The following is a 21,335-nucleotide window of genomic DNA, read 5'->3' as shown; positions in this document are numbered from 1 at the left end:
AGTGATGAGAGGACCTCATTGTGTCTATACTGTTTATACAATGTGACTTATGCTGAATACCTTTTTTCCTTCTGGGAGTCTGAAGTTTGGACACACCTTAGGCAGAAGCTGCCTATGTGCAGGGAAAAACCCATGGCACTGAGTCTCTAATGAGCTTCCCTGGGAAATACATTTCACACATGTTATCACAACTCACTGCTGGGGAATTAAGCGCATACCGTCTGACTGCACCAGGAAAGGAGTCTGGAAACCTGCACCTAGTTCCCTGAACTTTTCCACATTAACTTTTTCCCCATTGCTGATTTTGTCTTATACCCTTTCACTGTAATAAGTCATAGCTGTGAGTACAACTGTGTGCTGAGTCCTGAGGGTCTTTCTATTGAGTTACTGAACCAGTGAACTTGGGGACCTCAGCCACATTCACAAAGATACGTAAGTTACAGAGAGTATGGGGAAGAAACAGAGCTCCTGCAAGCTCAGGCTGGTGGTCAGAAATTGTCTGAATCACAACAAACCTCAGAGACATGCACTGAAGTAGAAAAACTATGAGTTTCCTCCAAAGAGTTAACATCCTTCTGTTCAAATTGCACCCACCCCCTAAGGGCCACTGAACATGTGCATGAGTGTGTGTCTGCATATGTGTGAGTGTGTCTGTGTATGAGTGCGTTGTGAGTGTGCACATGCACATATGTGAGTGTGCATGTGTGCATGAGTACAAGCAGGTGTGTGGAGATCCTGCTGAGGGGGATGAGGCCCTTCAGAAGTCTAATAGAAAGTGCACAGTGTGACCATCTAAGTTTTTATCAAACATCTTTGCACCAATGCATTCAAGCCTCCAGACAAGAGTTGTTCCAGAGTTGGTAATAGTTCATCCAGGGCACAGTGTACACCAAAAAATCACAAATGAAACTCTGTGGAAGGAGAAAGAAAACAGCCTTCAGGGAAATATTTTTTGAAGGTGAACAAAAAGCTCCTGCCCCCCAACAAGCCCTTATCTGGGGAATCTGGACCAGTCTCTGTATCTGCTCAATGACCACATGGGTGAGGGGGATCTGTTCACAGTCACATAGTGGGGGCAGAGTGGGGCCGGCCTGAACAGGGATGTCACCCTGGGTGCCCCCTGCCCAGTCATTGGGACCTGAAACAGGTCTGGAGCCTGGAGCCTGCAGCCCAGCCAGATGCTGGGATGAAGTCTGGGCAGGACAGCCTGGGACAGCTGCACTGCCCACAGCCCCAGTCCTCCTGCTCCTGCACTCAGGCACAGAATGTCCCTCGTGTCTGCCAGCTTGCAGGTGGTTGCACCAGGTGGTACTGGGAAAAGCCAGAAAAGATGGGCAGAGGTTGGAAGACAAGAAGGAAACTAGACAATTCCCAGGGATATAGAGAGTATGAGCCGAGAGCAGAGCGAAGCCCCAGGGAAAGGAAACCACTTCCACCTGAGGGGGCAGGGGTGAGACTGCCAGGGGCCGGGGCTATGACAGCTCAGGGTGGGGAGACTGCCCAATTAGAGAGCCTTCCTCCCACCTCTGGGCACCTCCAATGGCATCAGGCAGCCCTAAGGCCCATATCTACACAGCTAGAAAAGCTGTCAATGTCCACTTTTGGTCTACTTTTTAAAAGTTTACTTTTCCCCCTTTGATCACAAGTCCCTGCTCCACTTGATCTTAGCCAAAAGGCTGAGAAGTGATACAATCCCTGCTCAGATGACTGCCACCACACACCTTTTTCAGCTTCTTTTTGCTTTGAATGGGGCATGAATTACTTGTGCTATTCCTCTTGCATTTGGTCCGGCTAATCTTCACAGTTACCATATACTCCACTCCAGTCGTGAGCTACCGAGAAACAGCAACACTGTTAGTGTTGACTCCAAGCATCCAGTTGCTGACCCTCCCCAGGAAAAGCTAGGAGATGAAGCCCCAGGAGCCACAATCCCTGTTTCCAGAGCTCATCCAGTAAAAGCATGGCTCCCTCTTCTCCTCCCAGCTGGAGGATGCACAGTGACAGCTGAGGCCCTTGGTCGGCCCCCAGCATGTGCAGAGCCCTTCCCCTTGCTCTGGACTGGCCTCACTTTTGCAGTCACAGATGGCTTCTCACTTGTCTCCCTTGTATCCTCAGGATGAGGGATTGGCAAGACATTGAGCTTGGCTGCCCAGCAGCCCCAGAATACCCCCCCATATCTATACACATGATCCTCAGAATGCATAGGGGTACATCTTGTCCCTCCGGTTCATCCTTTTCCTCCATCCCTACTCTCCTTCCCAACCAACCTGATGGAAAGCAGTTTAAAAACACAGCTAAAAAACACAGGCTTAGAAACTGAATTGATTTGGGGCATTCATTTCCCTCCTACTAACACTGCACCCTTGAGCAAATGCCCAGCAGCCTCCCTTTCTTCAACTACAGAGTCCAGATAATAATTGTGCCTGCTCAAGGAGTTGTTGCATGGGCTAAAGAGAAGCATGCATCTCACTGAATGCACAAAGCAAATTTTAAAATAATTTATTACGAATTATTAAGTGTTTTAGCAAAGTGTGGGGAACATTACTCTGAAGCAGCTATGGAGTTAGGAAAGCAACAGAACTGAAGACAGAAGAACTGTGCTCGAGTTCTGGCTTTATCCCCTGCTAACTTTATCTCCTTGGCCAAGCCCTGCCACCTCTCTGACTCAGTTTCCTCATCTAGAGAATGGGAAGAAGAGTGCCAATTTCCTCCTAGGGTGTATGCAAACAGTGAATGTGTAAACCATGGAGAACACACACCAGGGCTATTCCCAGCTGTTGAGATCTGTCTTGCTGTGCTCATGATCAAGTGCCAGGCTGTAAGGACTGTGAGGGCAGGGATGCTGGGAAAGCCTTTTGTGGCAGGACCTGCACCCTGAAGTGAAACTCCAACAAATGCTTTGGTGATTCATGTCCTCTGTTGGAAACGGCTGGGTCCCTCAAGTCAACACACAGGATAGAGAGCTCTGCCCTGGGGAGGGGAGAAGCTCCTGGAAGTTCCCTGCTTCCTTGTCCCTATGTTAGGGTCAAACCAACAGAGAGGGCTTGGTACTCTCCCTGGTGGTGGTAGAGGGAGAGAGCAGCCACACTGCCCCCTAGAGGAAAGTGCCCCCAGAAAAGCCCAGGGTGGTTGCGGTGGAGGGTGGGGGGGAAGGAGGCCTGAGGGCATTATGGCCATCTTGGTCCCAGCATCTGCCACCTGAAGAACCTCAGGATGCAGGGCTCCAAGCTCTTCATCAAAGGACGACGGTTCCATCCAGGTGTTGGCATCTTGCAGGGCTTTCACACTGACCTTCAGCATACTCCATAGGTATGAAAAATCTAAAACACTGGCCATAAATTTTACTGACATTCCAGTGTGCAAAGTGTTTTAGCATTCATTATTAGACTGGATTGCTAGGTAATAAGAGGAATCATCATAGTCATACAAATATTTTCACGGGTGAGGCTTCACTCTTATTCTGCCCACTTGCAGGTGAGGAAACAGGCCTGGAGAGTATGAATGGCGCTTGACATAGATCTCACAATTAGAGGGACCTAGAACCTGGGTGCAGGCAGCTCATCAGGCCCACCTCCTATACCCCTCTGTGGGGTATTAGGACGCAAACAATCATGTGGCGAAAGGACTCAGGTCACCTAGCTACGTCGGGGCACACACACTCTGTTCTTTTATCCATCTGAATGACATTAAAAGGCTGTTCATAAACTATTCTTCGAGAGTTAACTGTTAATGATAATGGACTGATTCCACAAGACAGACCTCCTGGGAGTCTCAGATTTATCCTTGGGAACCATGACCTGGGAGAACAAGCCAACTTGGCAAGAATTTTGGTCAACAGCCGCCACCTTGTGTCCAAGTCACCTCAGTGTTTGTGGGCCTGATGAGCCACCATCTTGGGGCAAGAGTATGTGACTGAAACAGGGACAGGCTGATGTCCACATTGTGACGTCAGGCCTGCTTTGTGTCACACTAACACTGCCTGCCCCTCTCTGCGCCCCACCCTTGCTGGTTTCTCCTGTTCCCACTGCCCCTCTCTCCGGGCCAGAGACATTTTCTTCTGTCATTTTTTTTTTTTCCAAATCGGGTTAATTGAACTAAAATGTGCTATTGCTTCTGCCCTAACTAACATATAGTTTACTATGTAAACTTGAAGGGAAGTTGGACCCACGAAAGTGGTTTTCAAACAATTTTTCTTTCCTCAATCACCCTCAATTGATGTATTTCAAAAAAACTTTGTATGCAAAACACATAAAAAGAGAGATGATCTGGTTGAAGTCTGTTTCTCACTCCCCTTTCTCCTTTCCACCCCAAAAAAATGCCCTGTGCAATCCCAGATTTCTATAGAATACAACTAGAAAGTTCAGACTTGACAGCCCTGGACACTGAAAAACTATGTTGAGGGGGAACCTACAGAGAACATTTATATTTCACCAAAGCAGAAACAAAGTCATCTTCGTCAGTGTCACTCTGGTAGGATGAATTTCAGAACAAAAGGCAATTCTTCCCAAGAAAGAACAGTTGAGAACCTCAGAAGCTGTTTTTACTTCAGACCAAGAGTAACAGAGTAAGGTTTCATTCCAGTCATTCGGCTAGCATTTCAAAGCATGGTGAAGGCAAGTCTGGGGTCCAAATAACTCCAAAGCATGCTCATCCCAAATGAAGCCTCCCCCACCTTGGTGAAACCATCACTTGATTCTCTCTGGGAGCCATACCATGTCCCTGGATGTCCAAGTGGGCCCTGCCCACATCCACAGGAACTGAGGCACAAACCTGCATCTGACTTCGAAGTAGCTTGTCGACTTGAAATAAGTAGGTGTCATTGCTAGCATTGTTGTAGGTTTCCATGAAGAATTGGAGCGTTGAATTCATGTTTGTCTTGCTCATGGACTTCTCCTGGAAGCCTTCCCACCTTTGAAAATGACCTAGTCTGGCTTCCAGGACCAGGGCAGCCAACAGCAACAGAGGGTTCCTCCAGCATCCAACTCCCATCTTGCAGCCTCAGAAACCTCCTATCCACTGCACCTGCCAGGGCGGGGTTGGAGCCAGAATGCAACTCACTCACCCTCCCGCAGCGGTCTTTGCCCAGTGGGCTTGCCCATCACCTGCAACCAGAGACCTCAGCCTTATCCTTTCAGGGCTCTGCCCCCAATTGAGATTGAGACCCCAGCCTTATCCTTTCAGGGTTCTGCCCCCAATCTGACCAAAGGACCAACCCAGGAAATCTCCCTGCGTGGTTGCTCAAGTCTCTTTCAGGTTTGTACATTTTCCACACATTTATGATACCCACTTGGTTCTTCCATTATTCAGGCAAGTGTAATTTCTAAACACCAGCAAGATGGGCAAGGCCCTCTCTTTGCCTTCATATTTATTGAGGAAGAAAGGCCCCAGAACAGAGCTTTATAGTGCTATGCCATAAGAAGTATATGGGACAGAGAAGCGCCATTGGTGGGAATTGGGGAAGACTTATGGAGAAGGTAATATTTGAACTGGGATATGAGGAATCAAGATATGGGACAGGGCGTGATACATTCTACTTACCTATTGTGGATTCTACCTGTTTAACCCAGCCATCAACTATTCCCTATGCCTCCTTTAGAGCTAGGTTCTCTTTACTCTCCTGCCTCCTTTCTCACCACAGATTTCTGCCTGCTGGATCCCACTGTACCTGCAGGCCCTGGCACTAGCTCTTGCTATGTTGGTGTGACCCCAGCAGATCTTTGTGAGGTAATATTAGCCTCCCTGTGAGGAGGGAATAAACTCTGATCCTTGTTCATAAATTAATCCTGAAGACCCCTGAAGGTTAGGTGTTGCTTATTTGGGGCAGGGAAAATTTTCCTCAACCCTCTTTGGGTCTCTGGCTGGACCTAAGAATTAAACTAACAGGAGAAAAGCATACAGGTTTTATTGACATTTTGTATATGGATGGAGCCTTCACAAGAAAATGAAGACGTGAAGAAGTGGCCAGAACAAAAAGCTTATATACCCTGTAGACAAAGAAACAATAAATGTGTGAAGAATAGACAAGACAAGGGGGTTTGGACTAGGAATAATAAATGGTGAAGAGATAACAAGGTTTGTTTATACAGCCTTATCCTCCATCTCTGGGTATAAGGGTGTCCTCCATCTTCCTGGTACATGGAAGGTACCTTTCACATGGGAGATTTATCTTCTGTTTTTAGGGAAGAAGGTCTCCGGGTGGGGGGTGGGGGATGATCAGATTGTCCTTCCTGCGTCGCCATTTTCTCAAACTCCTTAGGCTTAAGATCTTCAATGCACCAAAGTGCCAAATTTGGGGGTAACATGCCCTGAACCCATCACCTGCATCCAGAAGCCTGTAATAACTCCACATTTTTAAAACTTTTGTTAAGGTGGGATCCTGAATGGGGTCCTGCAGCAGAAAAAAAGAATTAGTGGGACAAATGATGAAATGTGAATCAAGTCTGTAGATCAGTTCATAGCACTGCACCGATGTTAACTCCCTAGTTTTTACCTTCGCACTGTACTTACATGAGATGCTAACATTTGGGGTGAATATTTTATGTTATTTTTGTAACCTTTTTGTAAGTATGAAATTATTTCAAAATAAAGGTTAATTTTTTAATTTTTTTTGTTTAAATTCAATTTAGTTAACATATACTATATTATTAGTTTCAGGGATAGAATTCTCTTTAGCAACCCTCAGTTTGTTTCCTAGAGTTAAGAGTCTCTTATGACTTTCCTCCCTCTTTGTTTTCATCTTATTTTTTTAATTAGATATTTGCAAATGACACTACAGATAAAGGGCTGGTATCCAAGATCTATAAATAACTTCTCAAACTCAACACCCAAAAAACAAATAATCAAGTCAAAAAATGGGCAGAAGACATGGACACTTCTCCAAAGAAGACATACAAATGGCTAACAGAAGCATGAAAAAATGTTCATCATCATTAGCCATCAGGGAAATTCAAATCAAAACCACATTGAGATACTACCTTACACCAGTTAGAATGGCAAAAATTGACAAGGTAAGAAACAACAAATGTTGGAGAGGTTGTGGAGAAAGGGGAACCCTCTTACACTGTTGGTGGGAATGCAAGTTGATACAGCCACTTTGGAAAACAGTGTGGAGGTTCCTCAAAAAGCTAAAAATAGAGCCACCCTATGACCCAGGAATTGCACTACTGGGCATTTACCCCAAAGATATAGATGTAGTGAAAAGAAGGGCCACATGCACTGCAATGTTCATAGCAGCAATGTCCACAATAGCCAAACTGTGGAAAGAGCCGAGATGCCCTTCAACAGATGAATGGATAAAGAAGATGTGGTCCAAAGAGGCAAAGGATCTGTACTCAGAAAACTATAAAATACTCATGAAAGAAATTGAGGAAGACACAAAGAAATGGAAAAACGTTCCATGCTCATGGATCGGAAGAACAAATATTGTGAAGATGTCAATCCTACCTAGAGCAATCTACACATTCAATGCAATCCCCATCAAAATACCATCTACTTTCTTCAAAGAAATGGAACAAATAATCCTCAAATTTGTATGGAACCAGAAAAGACCCCGCATAGCCAGAGGAATGTTGAAAAAGAAAAGCAAAGCTGGCGGCATCACAATTCCAGACTTCCAGCTCTACTACAAAGCTGTCATCATCAAGACAGTATGGTACTGGCACAAAAACAGACACATAGATCAATGGAACAGAATAGAGAGCCCAGAAATGGACCCTCAACTCTATGGTCAACTAATCTTTGACAAAGCAGGAAAGAATGTCCAATGGAAAAAAGACAGTCTCTTCAACAAATGGTGTTGGGAAAATTGGACAGCCACATGCAGAAGAATGAAACTGGACCATTTCCTTACACCACACACAAAAATAGACTCCAAATGGTTGAAAGACCTCAATGTGAGACAGGAGTCCATCAAAATCCTAAAGGAGAACACAGGCAGCAACCTCTTCGACCTCAGCCGCAGCAACTTCTTCCTAGAAACATCGCCAAAGGCAAGGGAAGCAAGGGCAAAAATGAACTATTGGGACTTCATCAAGATAAAAAGCTTTTGCAAAGCAAAGGAAACAGTCAACAAAACCAAAAGACAACTGACAGAATGGGAGAAGATATTTGCAAATGACATATCAGATAAAGGGCTAGTATCCAAAATCTATAAAGAACTCATCAAACTCAACACCAAAAGAACAAAGAATCCAATCAAGAAATGGGCAGAAGACATGAACAGACATTTTTCCAAAGAAGACATCCAAATGGCCAACAGACACATGAAAAAGTGTTCAATATCGCTCGGCATCAGGGAAATCCAAATCAAAACCTCAATGAGATACCACCTCACACCAGTCAGAATGGCTAAAATTAACAAGTCAGGAAATGACAGATGTTGGCGGGGATGTGGAGAAAGGGGAACCCTCCTACACTGTTGGTGGGAATGCAAGCTGGTGCAGCCACTCTGGAAAACAGTATGGAGGTTCCTCAAAAAGTTGAAAATAGAGCTACCATATGATCCAGCAATTGCACTACTGGGTATTTACCCCAAAGATACAAAAGTAGGGACCCGAAAGGCTACGTGCACCCCGATGTTTATAGCAGCAATGTCCACAATAGCCAAACTGTGGAAAGAGCCGAGATGTCCATCAACAGATGAATGGATAAAGAAGATGTGGTATATATATACAATGGAATATTATGCAGCCATCAAAAGGAATAAGATCTTGCCATTTGCAACGACGTGGATGGAACTGGAGGGTATTATGCTGAGCGAAATAAGTCAAACAGAGAAAGACATGTATCATATGACCTCACTGATATGAGGAATTCTTAATCTCAGGAAACAAACTGAGGGTTGCTGGAGTGGGGGGTGGGGTGGGAGGGATGGGGTGACTGGGTGATGGACACTGGGGAGGGTATGTGTTCTGGTAAGCGCTGTGAATTGTGCAGGACTGTTGAATCTCAGATCTGTACCTCTGAAACAAATAATGCAATATATGTTAAGAAAGAAAAGAAGAATAAGAAGAATGTAGCAGGAGGGGAAGAATGAAGGGGGGGAAATCGGAGGAGGAGAAGAACCATGAGAGACAAAGGACTCTGAAAAACAAACTGAGGGTTCTAGAGGGGAGGGGGTTGGGAGGATGGGTTAGCCTGGTGATGGGTATTGAGGAGGGCACGTTCTGCATGGAGCACTGGGTGTTATGCACAAACAATGAATCATGGAACACTATATCTAAAACTAATGATGTAATGTATGGGGATTAACATAACAATAAAAAAATTAAAAAAAAAAAAAAAAGAAGATGTGGTCCATATATACAATGGAATATTACTCAGCCATCAGAAAGGCTTTTGCATCAACATGAATGGAACAGGAGGAGATTATGCTAAGTGAAATAAGTCAAGCAGAGAAAGTCAATTATCATATGGTTTCACTTATTTGTGGAACATAAGGAATAGCATGGAGGACATTAGGAGAAGGAAGGGGAAAATGAAGGGGGGGAAATCAGAGGGACAGACGAACCATGAGAGATTATGGACTCTGGGAAACAAACTGAGGGTTTTAGAGGGGAGGCGGGTGGGGAGATGGGTTAGCCCGGTGATGGGTATTAAGGGGGGCATGGATTGCATGGAGCACTGGGTGTTATACGCAAACAATGAATCATGGAACACTACATCAAAAACTAATGATGTAACGTATGGTGATTAACATAACAATAAAAATTTTTTTAAAAAGGCAACAGAAAAAAAAAACTAATGATGTACCATATGGTGACTAACATAACATAATAAAAAAATAAAAATAAATAAATTCAATTAACTAACACGTTTCATCCTTAGTTTCAGATGTAATGTTCAACAATTCATTAGTTGCATATAACACCCAGTGCTCATCACATCACATGCCCTTCCCAATGCCCACCACCCAGTTACCCCATCCCCCCACCCACCACCCCTCCAGCAACCTTCAGTTTGTTTCCTAGAGTGAAGAGTCTCTCATGGTTTGTCTACCTCTCTGATTTCTTCCCATTCAGTTTTCCTCCCTTCCCCTATGATCCTCTGCGCTATTTCTTATATTCCACACATGAGTGAAACCATATATTTGTCTTTCTCCAATTGACTTATTTCACATAGCATAATACCCTCCAGTTCCATCCATGTCGATGTAAATGGTAAATATTCATCCTTTCTGATGGCTGAGTAATATTCCATTGTATATATAAACCACATCTCCTTTACCCATTCATCTGCTGAAGGACATCTCAGCTCCTCCCACAATTTGACTATTGTAGACATTGCTGCTATGAACATTGGGGTGCAGGTGCCCCTACTACATCTGTATCTTTGGGGTAAATACCTAATAATGCAATAGCTGGATTTTCATCTTATTTTATTTTTCCTCCCTTTCCCCATGTTCATCTGTTTTGTTTCTTAAATTCCACAAAATAAAGGTTAAAATGTTCAAAAATAAATAGGACCTTAGTCTTTGGGAAGGAGCACACATGCAGTACTACCTTGCAATCCAACTCTCCTGGGTTCAGCTCCCTTGCTGGGTGACTCGGAGAGACAGTTAATCTCTGAGCCTCAGTTTCTTCATCTATAATATGAGAATGGGAAAAACTACTAATCTTGGTCTGTGGTGGAAACTAAATCCATGTACCAAACAACCTGTTCCCAGGTCAGGCATCAGTCAGTGCTCGGAAACATCTTCTGGGTGATTCTTTCAAGACTCTGAACCCACACACTGAAGCCCATGGTCTGTCAGACCCCAAATGCCCTGGGACCCAGGCCACCCTCCAGTGTGAAAATCCTACTAGGACCTGTTACAACATCACCCCTGGCCCTCAAAGCCTGCTTTGTAAGACTTGTCCAGCTGACGGAAGTGGCCACTTTGGAATACCCTGAGCCAAAGCTGCAGGAGCACCATTGTCAAATAGATGCATAAGGGTTCTGAGTAATGTGTGTGCAGACTGCCTTGGAAACCTGAGCTATACCCATTGGACTGTGGACCTGAGGAAGGAAAAGTAATATTCAATGGACCATATCAGAAAATCTATGAACATGGGGCCAAATACATAAAAAATTGATCTACTTAAAGAAATATGTACCTTGGTTATATCCATAAAGTTAGGGGGAAATGAATCCCCAGTAATTTGCATGGAATAAGAAAAAATATATAGACCCTGGCTATGCCCATAGAATAAAACAGAAAAAGGGGACCATATCTGCCACACCTGGAGTTCTTTGGCTTATGGTGGCATAACTCCAATCTCACCTCTCTCCACATGGCCTTCTCATCTGTCTCTTTATCTCAAATCTCTCCCACCTTTCTCTTAAGAATGCCAGTCATTGGATTTGGGACCTACCCTAAATCCAATGTGATCTCATCTCAAGATCCTTAACTTAATTATATCTGCAAAGACTCTATATCCAAATAAGTTCACATTCATGGGTACTAGGGGCAACGACTTGTGCATATATTTTTGGGGAACACAATTCAACACACTAAATTGTCCACAGAATAAGAAGAAAATTGAGAGTACAAGTGTGTCCATATATACTAGTTTCCCATGGTTTTGTAACAAATTAACATGAGTTTTGTGGCTTAAAACCACAGAAATATATTGTATTTTAATTCTGGAGGCCAGAAATATGAAGTCATTTTCACTAGACCAAAATCAAGGTGTTGGCAGGGCCATACTCCCTCCAGAGGCTTTGGGGGAAAATCCACTGGCTATCCTCATTCCTTGGCTTGTGGCCACAACACTCCAATCTCTGCTTCTGCGGGCATATGCCCCCCTCTTCTGTCTGCCTCCCTCGTATAAGGATATATGGATGGTATTTAACGCCCATCTGAGAAATCCAGAATGATCTGCCCATCTCAAGATCTTGAACTTAATCACATCTGTAAACTTCTTCTTTACCACATAAGACAATGCTCACATGTTCCAGGGGGTCATTATTCAGCCTACCACACCATGGATTCAGGAAAAATAGGAAGAGTGATTATTTCCATGGAAGGAGGGGGACAGGGGCCCTGGTCCTGTCCCTGGAGAAGGAAAAAAAGAGAAATAAACACATCCATGGAAATGAGAGGAAATAAGAAGCCTCATCAATTCCATGCTTAAAGGGAAAACAGGTATCCTGGTTACATCCGTGGAATAAGTGAAAAATAGGAGACCTGATAATATTCATGGGATAGGCTGAAGATAGGGATCAGCATTATATCCATGAATCAGTGGAAAAATACAGGAGGATGGATGATTTCCATAGTTTGATGGGGAAATGGTGGTTTTGGTTATGTCCATGGAATGAGGAGAAAATAGGATTCCAATAATGTTTGGTATAAGGGATAAGCAGGGGCTTGGTTAAGATTATGGAATAAAGAGAAAATGAATGGCCTGGTTATATCCAGAATAGATTGTGAGAAAAGGCAGTGATATAATGCCCATAAAATGAAGGGGAAATGAGGGACCCTTGTCATGTCCATGGAATATGGTGAAAATAAGGGGTCTGGCAATGTCCATGAATTAAGAGAAAAATACTGAGCCTGATAAAATTCATAGAAAGGGAAAATATTAGGCCTGATTATTTCCATGCAATGAGGAGAAAATACAGGGCTGGGTGTGTCCGTGTAATGCAGGGAAAGTAGGGGGCCTGGTTATGTCAGTGGAATAAGGGACAAGCAGAATGCCTCGGTCATATCCATGGAATGAAAAGAAAATAGGCAGCCCCGTTGTGTCCATAAAAAAAGAAACAGAGATAATGACTATGTCTACGTGGTAAGGGGAACATAGGGACCCTGGTTATATCCATGGAATGTGAGAAAAAGCCCTAGTTGTATACACGAAAGAAGAGAAAACAGGGGATCTGGCATGTCCATGCATGAAGAGGAAAATAAGAAGCCTAATAATGTCCATGAAATAAGGAAAAGCATGAGGTCTGATTGCTTCCCAAGAAATAAAGGGAAAATAGAGGCCCTAGACGTTCAGGAATAAGAAGAAAATTGGAAACATGGCCATGGCCATGGAATAAGGGGAAAACATGTGGCCTGGTTAAGTCTATGAAAGTCTATAAGGAAGATATTGGAGGGGGGCTGATAATATCCATTTAATAGGGGACACAGGGAGCCTGGTCATGTCCAGGGAATTAGTGGAAAAGAAAGTAGGGTCTCTGGATGTTTCTATGGAAAAGGGGAAAGTAGGTAAAAAGGAAAAACTCATCTTCCCATCTGGGTAGGGAAAACCTCAGCTCTTCCCTATGTTATTTCTCTCCTGCAAGTCTCCTTTTCTATCTTGCAAAACACTTTCTGACACTTCTGGCTGCCAAATATGTGGGGTTTTCCCCACAAGAAATTCTCTCCAACACCAGTTGGGTGTCCTATAAGTCCACTCTACCTGGAGACAGCATCAGACCCCACAGATGAAGGGCTTAGTCCAAGACTGCCCCACTATCACCACCTTCAGATGCCAGGTGCAAGTCCAGGTTGTCAACTGTGCTTCATGACCAACTGGCGATAAATCCAAGGTTCCCATGACTCCCTTTCTGGGTTCAATTAATTTGCTAGAGTGGCTCGTAGAAGTCAGGGAAACACTTTTTCCCAGCTTATTGTAAAAGGATATGACAAAGGATACAGATGAACATCCAGATGGAAGGGATATGTAGGACAAGGTATGTGGGAATGGGTGCAAGGCTTCCATGCCCTGTCCCGGAGGGCAACTTTCCCAGCACCTTTATGTGGTGACCAACCTGGAAGCTCTCCAAACCCTGTACTTTTAAGATTTTATGGAGACTTCATCATATAGGCATGATCTATCATTGACTCCATTTTTAGCCCTTCTCCCTTCTTACAAGCATAGGGGGCAGGGCTGAAAATTCCAAGTGTCTAATCATGGGTTGTTCTGTCTGGTGACCAGCCCCCATTCAGGAGCCCACCCAAAGTCACCTCATTAGAACAAAAGGCACTCCTGTCACCCAGGAAATACAAGGATTTTAGGAGCTCTCTGCTGGGAACCGGGATCAAAGGCCAAATATTAGAGCAAAAGACACTCTTCGTATTCTCACCACTTAGGAAATTACAGGGTTTCATGGGTTCTGTGCCAGGAACTGGAGGCAGAGGCCAATACATATATTTTCTATTATCTCGTAAATAAAACTCGGTTACATCCATAAAATAACAGGGAAGTAGAGGCCCTGGCTCTATATATGGCCCAGTAATGTCCACAGAACAAGAGGAAAATAGAGAACCTAATTATTTCCATAGAATAATAGGAAATTACATTGTCTGGTTACAGTCGTGGGATAAGAGGAAAATGGGGACCCTGATTATCCATGGAATAAAGGTACATAAGGTGGGCTGGTTATGTTCACCTAGGAAAAGTGAAAAATAGGAGCCCCATTTTAGTCAATAAAAGAAGGGAAAATGGGGGCCCCAGTTATAGCCTGAAATTATAAGAAATATGGAGTCTGTGTATGTCCATGGAATAAGGAAGGGTGGGTGGGAGGGAATGCAAAGGGGCATGAGGAAACTTTGGATGACAGATGTGTTCATTGTGTGGAGTATAGTGATGATCTCACAGTGATGATCTCAAAACTCATCAAGTTGTGCAGTTTATTGTATGTCAATTATACCTCAATAAAGCCATTTGGGTAGGTAGATGGACGGATGGATGGATGGATGGATGGACAGATAGATGAGTGGGTGGACAGGTGGACAGAGGAACAGACAGATGGATGGATAAGTGGGGAGTGGGGGGATGAACAAGTAGATGTATGGACAGGTAGACGGATGGATGGATGGGTGGATGGATGGATGAAGGGTGTGCAAGAATAAGCACAGAGCTTCCTATGGAACAGACAGGGCTGCCACTGTGCCCCTTTCCATAACTGCACCCAGAGCACTGAGAAAGAAAAACCTGTCCTTGTCCAGAGCCACACGGGGGCAAGTATGAGAATAGTGAGGACTGCACCTCAGCATCTCCCACCTGCCTGGGCCAGGCCACCTTCTCACTTGTTGCTACACCGTTCAGAGGAAGACAGTCAGTCTCATTAGTAGTTGGTGCTTAAGAAAGAATAAGCATCTTTCCCAAAAGCCCAGCACACCTGGCCTTCTGACTCATAGGCTGAACCTGGTAGCAGGGCCACTGCTGGAGCAGTCACAGTGGCAAGGGCATGAGATTTGTCTTAGATCAACCCACAGCTATGTGGTGTGTGGGTGACATGGTGGTAGGCCACAGGGGGTTGTCTGTGAGCTGCACAACTTCCTGGTTTTGCCTGTTGCCAGCCAGGCTTGGAAATTCTTTGTCAGGCTGCTCCCAGGGAAAAAAATTAGCAGAAAACAGAGGGAGAATGTATCTTATCACTGCAGGCAGTATGGCTCTGCTTGTGTGGGCTGAGGAGTCTGGAGACTGGGAGTTTCCTGGCTGTGGCTTTTAATCTACCCCTTTATCTTACCTTGTCATTACTGCCCCTCCATCCCAGATGAACTTCACAGGTTCTTCCTTGACCCCAGTTCTCTTGGGCCTGCACAGACCACTCATCAGTCTGGTCAAAACCATTGCTCATCATGATATGCTTCTTTTTGGAAACCCAAAGCGGAGTGCCATTACTCCCCGAAATGGGAAGGGACCTGGAGGTCATCTAGCAGGTGAGAATCCATGCCCCAGGCTGCTGGGCATGTTCCAGGACAAGTAGCTAGGTAGACCATCCCCTGCCCAGGCAGACTGAGTCCAGACATCCAGGCTGGTCAGTTCTGGTCTCGCTGTGGGGCCAGGGGCTGCCGTGAAGAGTAGGAGAGCTGTAGAGCAGAGTCAGACGTGGGGCTGCCCTTCCACAGTTTCTTGGCAGCTCCTTTGGAGTCTTAGTTACCTCATCTGTAAAATCACATGATAGTAAAAACATCAGATTATTATAAAAGGTACCTAGCAGTGCCTGACACACAGGACTCAATCATTTGGGTTCTTCTCCCCATATTTTTTTTTATCTATCTATCTATCTATCTATCTATCTATCTATCTATCTATCTAAACTCTTCCTTGTTCTGTTCTAAACTGGCTGCTGACCTAGAAATTACCTTGACAAGAAGCAAATCTATTTGAGAGCTACCCTGCCCCCAGAAACCCTTCAAAGCCGGCCCAGCAAGGAACAATCTGCAGTCTGGGTACCTGCATGACTACTCTCCCAAGCACGGCTGCAGGGGAGCATTGCCTAGGCCACCAGTGGCAGCCACAACTGCAGTCCCGAGACCCTGAGCCCTCATCCCTGGAGCTGCAGCAGAAGGACATGGCTGACATCGGCTGGAGATGCCCGCTGGCCCTGGGGAGCAGGCCAGCAGCAGGCGCAGAGTGTCAACAACGACAAGGTGGTACTACAGATGGCTCAGAGCTGGCACTGCCCCAAAAGGCTCAGTGCACGTTTTCCCTTTCCAGACAAGGAAACCTGAGAAATCACGAGGCTGAGAAAGTCAGAGATGTCATAAGACATGGAACATTCTCGCTCTCTGTAGGATTTCCACCTGGGGACTGAGAGTGACAGGGTTTGTCGGCAGGCCACCGTCCTCATGCAGCCTTTGGTCTCCTTTCTGCGGCCGCTCTCCCTGGTGCAGCCCTGGTTTACCAGGTCCTAAACAGGCTACTCCATTTAAGTAACCATCACGTCTCATTTTGAAAGCGAATACAAAGTACGCCGGCTCTGCAGACTGTTGTTCTCCTGTTTCTGCTCTCCGGCTGTACTTCTGTTTTCCGTGAGCAGGCAACCATCCTCCTGAAGCAACAAGCAGCAAAAGCTGAAAAGGGCCAAAACTTTGTTGTAACCTTCAAGTGTTCAAGTCCTTTGTCCATCTTTTCTACTTGGTGGTTTGCCTCCCATTGATTTGTAGGATTTCTTTATCCTTAGTAATAATTATTTTGGGGTATATTTCCTGCAAATATCTTTTCTGGGTTGTGGTTTTGTCTTTTCATTTGAGTTATATGCTATGTTAATGAAAAGAAATACTTCATCTTAATGGAGTGAACATATTGATTTTTTTCTCTTATGGTTGACAGTTTTGATATCTCACTTAAGAAATCAAGGTCATGAAGCTACTTTCCTGTATTTTCATTTAAAACTTCTAAAAGTTTTCACCCAAAACTCATGTGACATTGTGTGTCAACTATACTTCAATAAAAAAAAAAAAAAAAAAAAAAACCTCGAACAGTTTCAAAGTTAAGCATTTCACACTTATGTCCATTACCATCAATATTTTTGTGCCAGGTGTATTTGCTAATATCTCGTTCAGAATTCTTGTATCCATGTTCCTGAGTGAGACTGGCCCAAGATTTTCCTTTCTCATACAGGCCTTTTCTAGTTTGGGTCTCAAGGTTGCACCTCATACAACAAGCTGGGGAATGTGTCAGTCAGAGTCCCTGCAGTAAATAGAGGCACACTCGCAATAGGAAGGTTTATTTACAAGGGGTACTTACAACGCTGCAGGTGCAAGCGAATCCCAGGGCACAGGGCTGTCATTTGCTGGAAGATGAGGGGAGCAATCTAGATGTCAGGGAGCATCAGCTGGCCACCCTGCAGAGGGACCAGTGAACAGATGCCATGATCTCACTCACCTTCTGCCCTCCACCTCAGGCTGAGCACCTCACTGGCCTCATGCACCAGAAGTCAGAAGACATGGGACCCTATTGGTGGAGTCCCTACAGATCAGCCTTTTGGGGCAGAGAGCAGCATAAAGCAAGGTAATGAGTGGGACGTAGAGGAGGGGGATCGACGTGATCAAACACGGGGACATTTCCCTCTGTCTTAATTCCCTGGAGGAGTTGCTAGTTTGTTACGTTTTTGTCCATGTCTTTTAGGGACTGAGAAAGAGAGAGTCTATATGTGGCTTCATTTCATTTTCTTTATCTGGACACTCTCCCAATATACAGCCAATTCCCATCAATCAAAGTAGTTATGATCTATAAAGTCACTACAAACACTGAGTTAACAAGTACTGAACCATTGCTCCCCAGGAAAGCACAGATTTGGTTCCCTTGAGTCTCTGGTCACATTTTTGTCAGCCCATTAACTGTTTTATATGTGTTTCTGTTTAAAGACACTTTATTTGACGTATATCTTGACTTGTTAACATTGAACTCATAGCCAACAGCACTACAACTTGTGCTTGAACAAAGCTTATCTAACACGTATCTTCTCCCTAAGGCACAGCACCACTTTCTTGTGCTGAGGAACACCAGGAGACTTATTTACAGTATGAGCTAAAAAAAAAAGTCAGTGAGCTGAAAACATGTTTATCATGCCACTCAAATTTTTCACTGCTCTGCACATGTCCATAAATGACTGCAGAAATTCATAGTATTGGTTTGGGGGTTACAAATGGATTTTAGCAAATAGGCAAATTTGCAAATATAGAATCCGCGGATGCTGAGCATTTACTGTATTTTCAAATGCAGTCACTACAACAGTGCTTATGAAGACTCAGTTCTTTCAGACCATGAGATGTTAGCACCGCACCCTAAGTAAGCCTGTTACAGTGTGACCACTGATAGGAAACCCTTCCTTTATTTTGGGACAGACCTGACTATTTTGGTAATAGGCAAATAGGATGAAACTCAAACGTGCCACATTTGGAAAGGGTTATATAAGATTTGGTGCAATGAACTATTATCCATTAACACTTAATTGCAAAGACTAGTAGCAATCTAGAAAATGCTTATGTATCCTTAGAAACATACAGATAAAAAATGAGTAGAAATGGGTGAATTTTTCCTAAAATTTCTGTTAATTAAAGAAATTTAGATCAATTACATTAAAATAATAATGTGAAAGGAAATTGAAACAGTCCAGGAAATAAACCCATTTTTCTCTGTAAGCCATTGTGCCTGCAGCTTAGAACCATAATTCTGGCTAGAACTATATTAACTATTGAGAAGAAAAGTCTTAGAATATATCATTATATAAATAAAAGTTGGGTCATCTTGGTTTTTATGTCTATTTGCCATTTTTAAAGGCATCCAGTTAATTTCAAACTGTGTGGTGGAATTTCATATCAGTTAATGAAAAGAATAACATTAATTAATGACATAATATTACTTTTTCACAAGTATTTTCTTGAACTTAATTTACCATTTTCTATTTTCTTCTAACAGATATTTTGCACATTTAATTTTGCTTTTTCTAATGTTTTGGTCTAAATTTCACAGAACAATTTCTTAAGAAAATGGTAAATAATAATATTCCCGTCTTCAGGAACAGTTGTAGCAATTTCGACACAGCATGAAATGTCTCAAACACACACACACATACACAAACTACTATTGATTTGAAAGTTAAAAAAATATATAATAAAAACCACTTATTTAATTATCCCTCTGAAGTTCCCCATTCAATTGCTCTCGGGTTTTGCAAGTCCATGAGGAAAATGAAAAAAATCACCATAAATAGAGTAATTAAATTCTAGCCTCAAAGCTACACAAAGTGCAGAAGCCCAACCACATCAACATGGATAGAGAATGTTTATTTTCATTAATTCATTATTTTGATGCTTTTGGATGAAGAGCCTTCTGGAATGAATTCTTTTCTTCCCTGCCTTCGAAAGGGGACCACACTGGAGCAGCCCTGGCCTTGTCCCTCCCGACACCTCTGAGCCACTCTTAGGTTACTGAGGCTGAGATATCAGTGGAGAAGGCAGCTGAAGATGCGGCAGACCCTCCCGGGGTTCCAAGGCCCTTGGAGGTGAGGGGCTGCTCCCCAGGCTGGGGGCTCCAGCTTCACAGTCTTGTCAGTGCAACCAGGCTCCCTTGAATATAACTCTGGTGGGTTTAACACCTCTGCAAATCCTTTGAGCCCCTCCCCTTGAATACAGGTAGCCTGAGCAATTTGCTTCAGGGATACAGAAATGATGCCTCAGACTTGAGGCCTTAAGTTGTAAAGGTGATTCAGCAGCTGCCTGGCTCCCATCCCCCTAGCACCTTTGGAGCCCTGGCCACCATGTAAACATTCAGAGAGAGATACCAGGGCCTCGGCTGTTCTGGCCTTTCAAGTTTTCCCATCTCAGGCAGCAGGCATGAGTAGAAAGCCCTGAAGATGACCCCAGCTCCAGCTACCACCTGACTGAGAGACCCCCAAGTGAGAACCACCCATCTGAGCCCAGTCGGGCCCCAGAACCACAAATGATACCAATAATAAACAACTACTATAGCTTTACACCCGTAAGTTTGAAGTGACAACCGGAACCCCAAGTATACAGTTATCCACAGATGACAATACCGATTTATGAATTTGTAATGAACACCATGACTGTGTCTGAGTACCAGAACACACCTATCGTCCTCAGTGCATATGCTCCCTGTCTTAGTTTGTGTTCTCCCAGAAGCAGACCTTGAGACAAGGATTCTAGTGAAAGCAATTTCCTGGGCGGTAACACCAGAAGGCAGCACCAGTAGGAGTGTGGGGAAAGGCAAGGGAAGAAAGTCAGTAAAGAGTACAGAACAGGAACGTTCTACTGTGAGCAGCTTGGAGCTCACTGCCACTGGGGACCCCTAGGAGAGAGTGTAAAACATTGCTCAGAGTTGTCCCACCAGAAGGGTACTTATCTTCCAATTTTCCAACATTCATTGATTGAGGGCTGCTCCTAGGAGGCCAAGAGGCATTGATTTCCTTGTTAATGTAGTTAATTAGTCCTCCCCACTTCTTTAGCATTCCAGCAGAGCAGGCTGGAAGGCCAAAGAGAACCCTCAAGAGAATTGCAGGTGCTGGCAGTTGGGACCCCCAGGCACGGGAACACCCAGTGCTAGTCATGGCCACAAGTTTCCTACAGAGTTTGGAATCAGAGGGAGGGGGGTGGGTGACACTAAGTGAACGCAGGACCTGGTAGTTGCTGCTCAGCTTCACGGCAGGCAGGGGTAGTGGGAGCCAACTGCACTCAGTGGCATGGGAGATACTCACCCAGTGCACTGGGCCCCTGCACTGCCACTCCAGATCCCAGTCCGGACAATCCTGGAGGTGCAATGCATTTGTGCCCACTGCACCTTCCCTTGGTGCTGGTCTCCACACAGGATTCTTCCCATGCTGCACCCCCTTCTGTGAACACATGCAAAGGGCCACACCTTGTTTTTCACACAGATCATTTTCTGATCCTGCCTCTCTTACAGCAGGCTATTCTCAAATGGCTTCAGCCTTGCCTTTGCAGAGACCTCTCAGGGTGAACAGTTGGGACACTCAACATTCCAATTTAACTTCCTGTGTGTTCATTCAGTCTGAATGCCTGTGAGTCTGCCCTGATCATAGGGAAAGGCCTGCAGGTTCTGCTTGGTTCTGCCTGGTAAAGGGTGCAGGTTCCTCCTTTCTTGGTCCATCTTCTCAGA

The 21,335-nt window shown here is 44.4% G+C and overlaps 1 protein-coding gene across 1 annotated transcript; it reads right to left on the bottom strand.

Moving 5' to 3' along the window:
* Positions 1-827: 827 nt before the first annotated feature.
* Positions 828-4,989, bottom strand: CSTL1 (cystatin like 1). Its single transcript, XM_032419970.1, has 3 exons — positions 4,771-4,989; positions 1,722-1,832; positions 828-911 (listed from the first exon to the last, which is right to left on the bottom strand). The coding sequence occupies exons 1-3, from the start codon at positions 4,987-4,989 to the stop codon at positions 828-830; spliced, it is 414 nt and encodes a 137-aa protein (XP_032275861.1).
* Positions 4,990-21,335: the final 16,346 nt, after the last annotated feature.

This window comes from Phoca vitulina, unplaced genomic scaffold (assembly GCF_004348235.1).
Source record: "Phoca vitulina isolate PV1807 unplaced genomic scaffold, GSC_HSeal_1.0 scaffold22, whole genome shotgun sequence".
Classification (NCBI taxonomy): Eukaryota; Metazoa; Chordata; class Mammalia; order Carnivora; family Phocidae; genus Phoca; species Phoca vitulina.
This window is presented reverse-complemented; position numbering and strand designations above follow the sequence as displayed.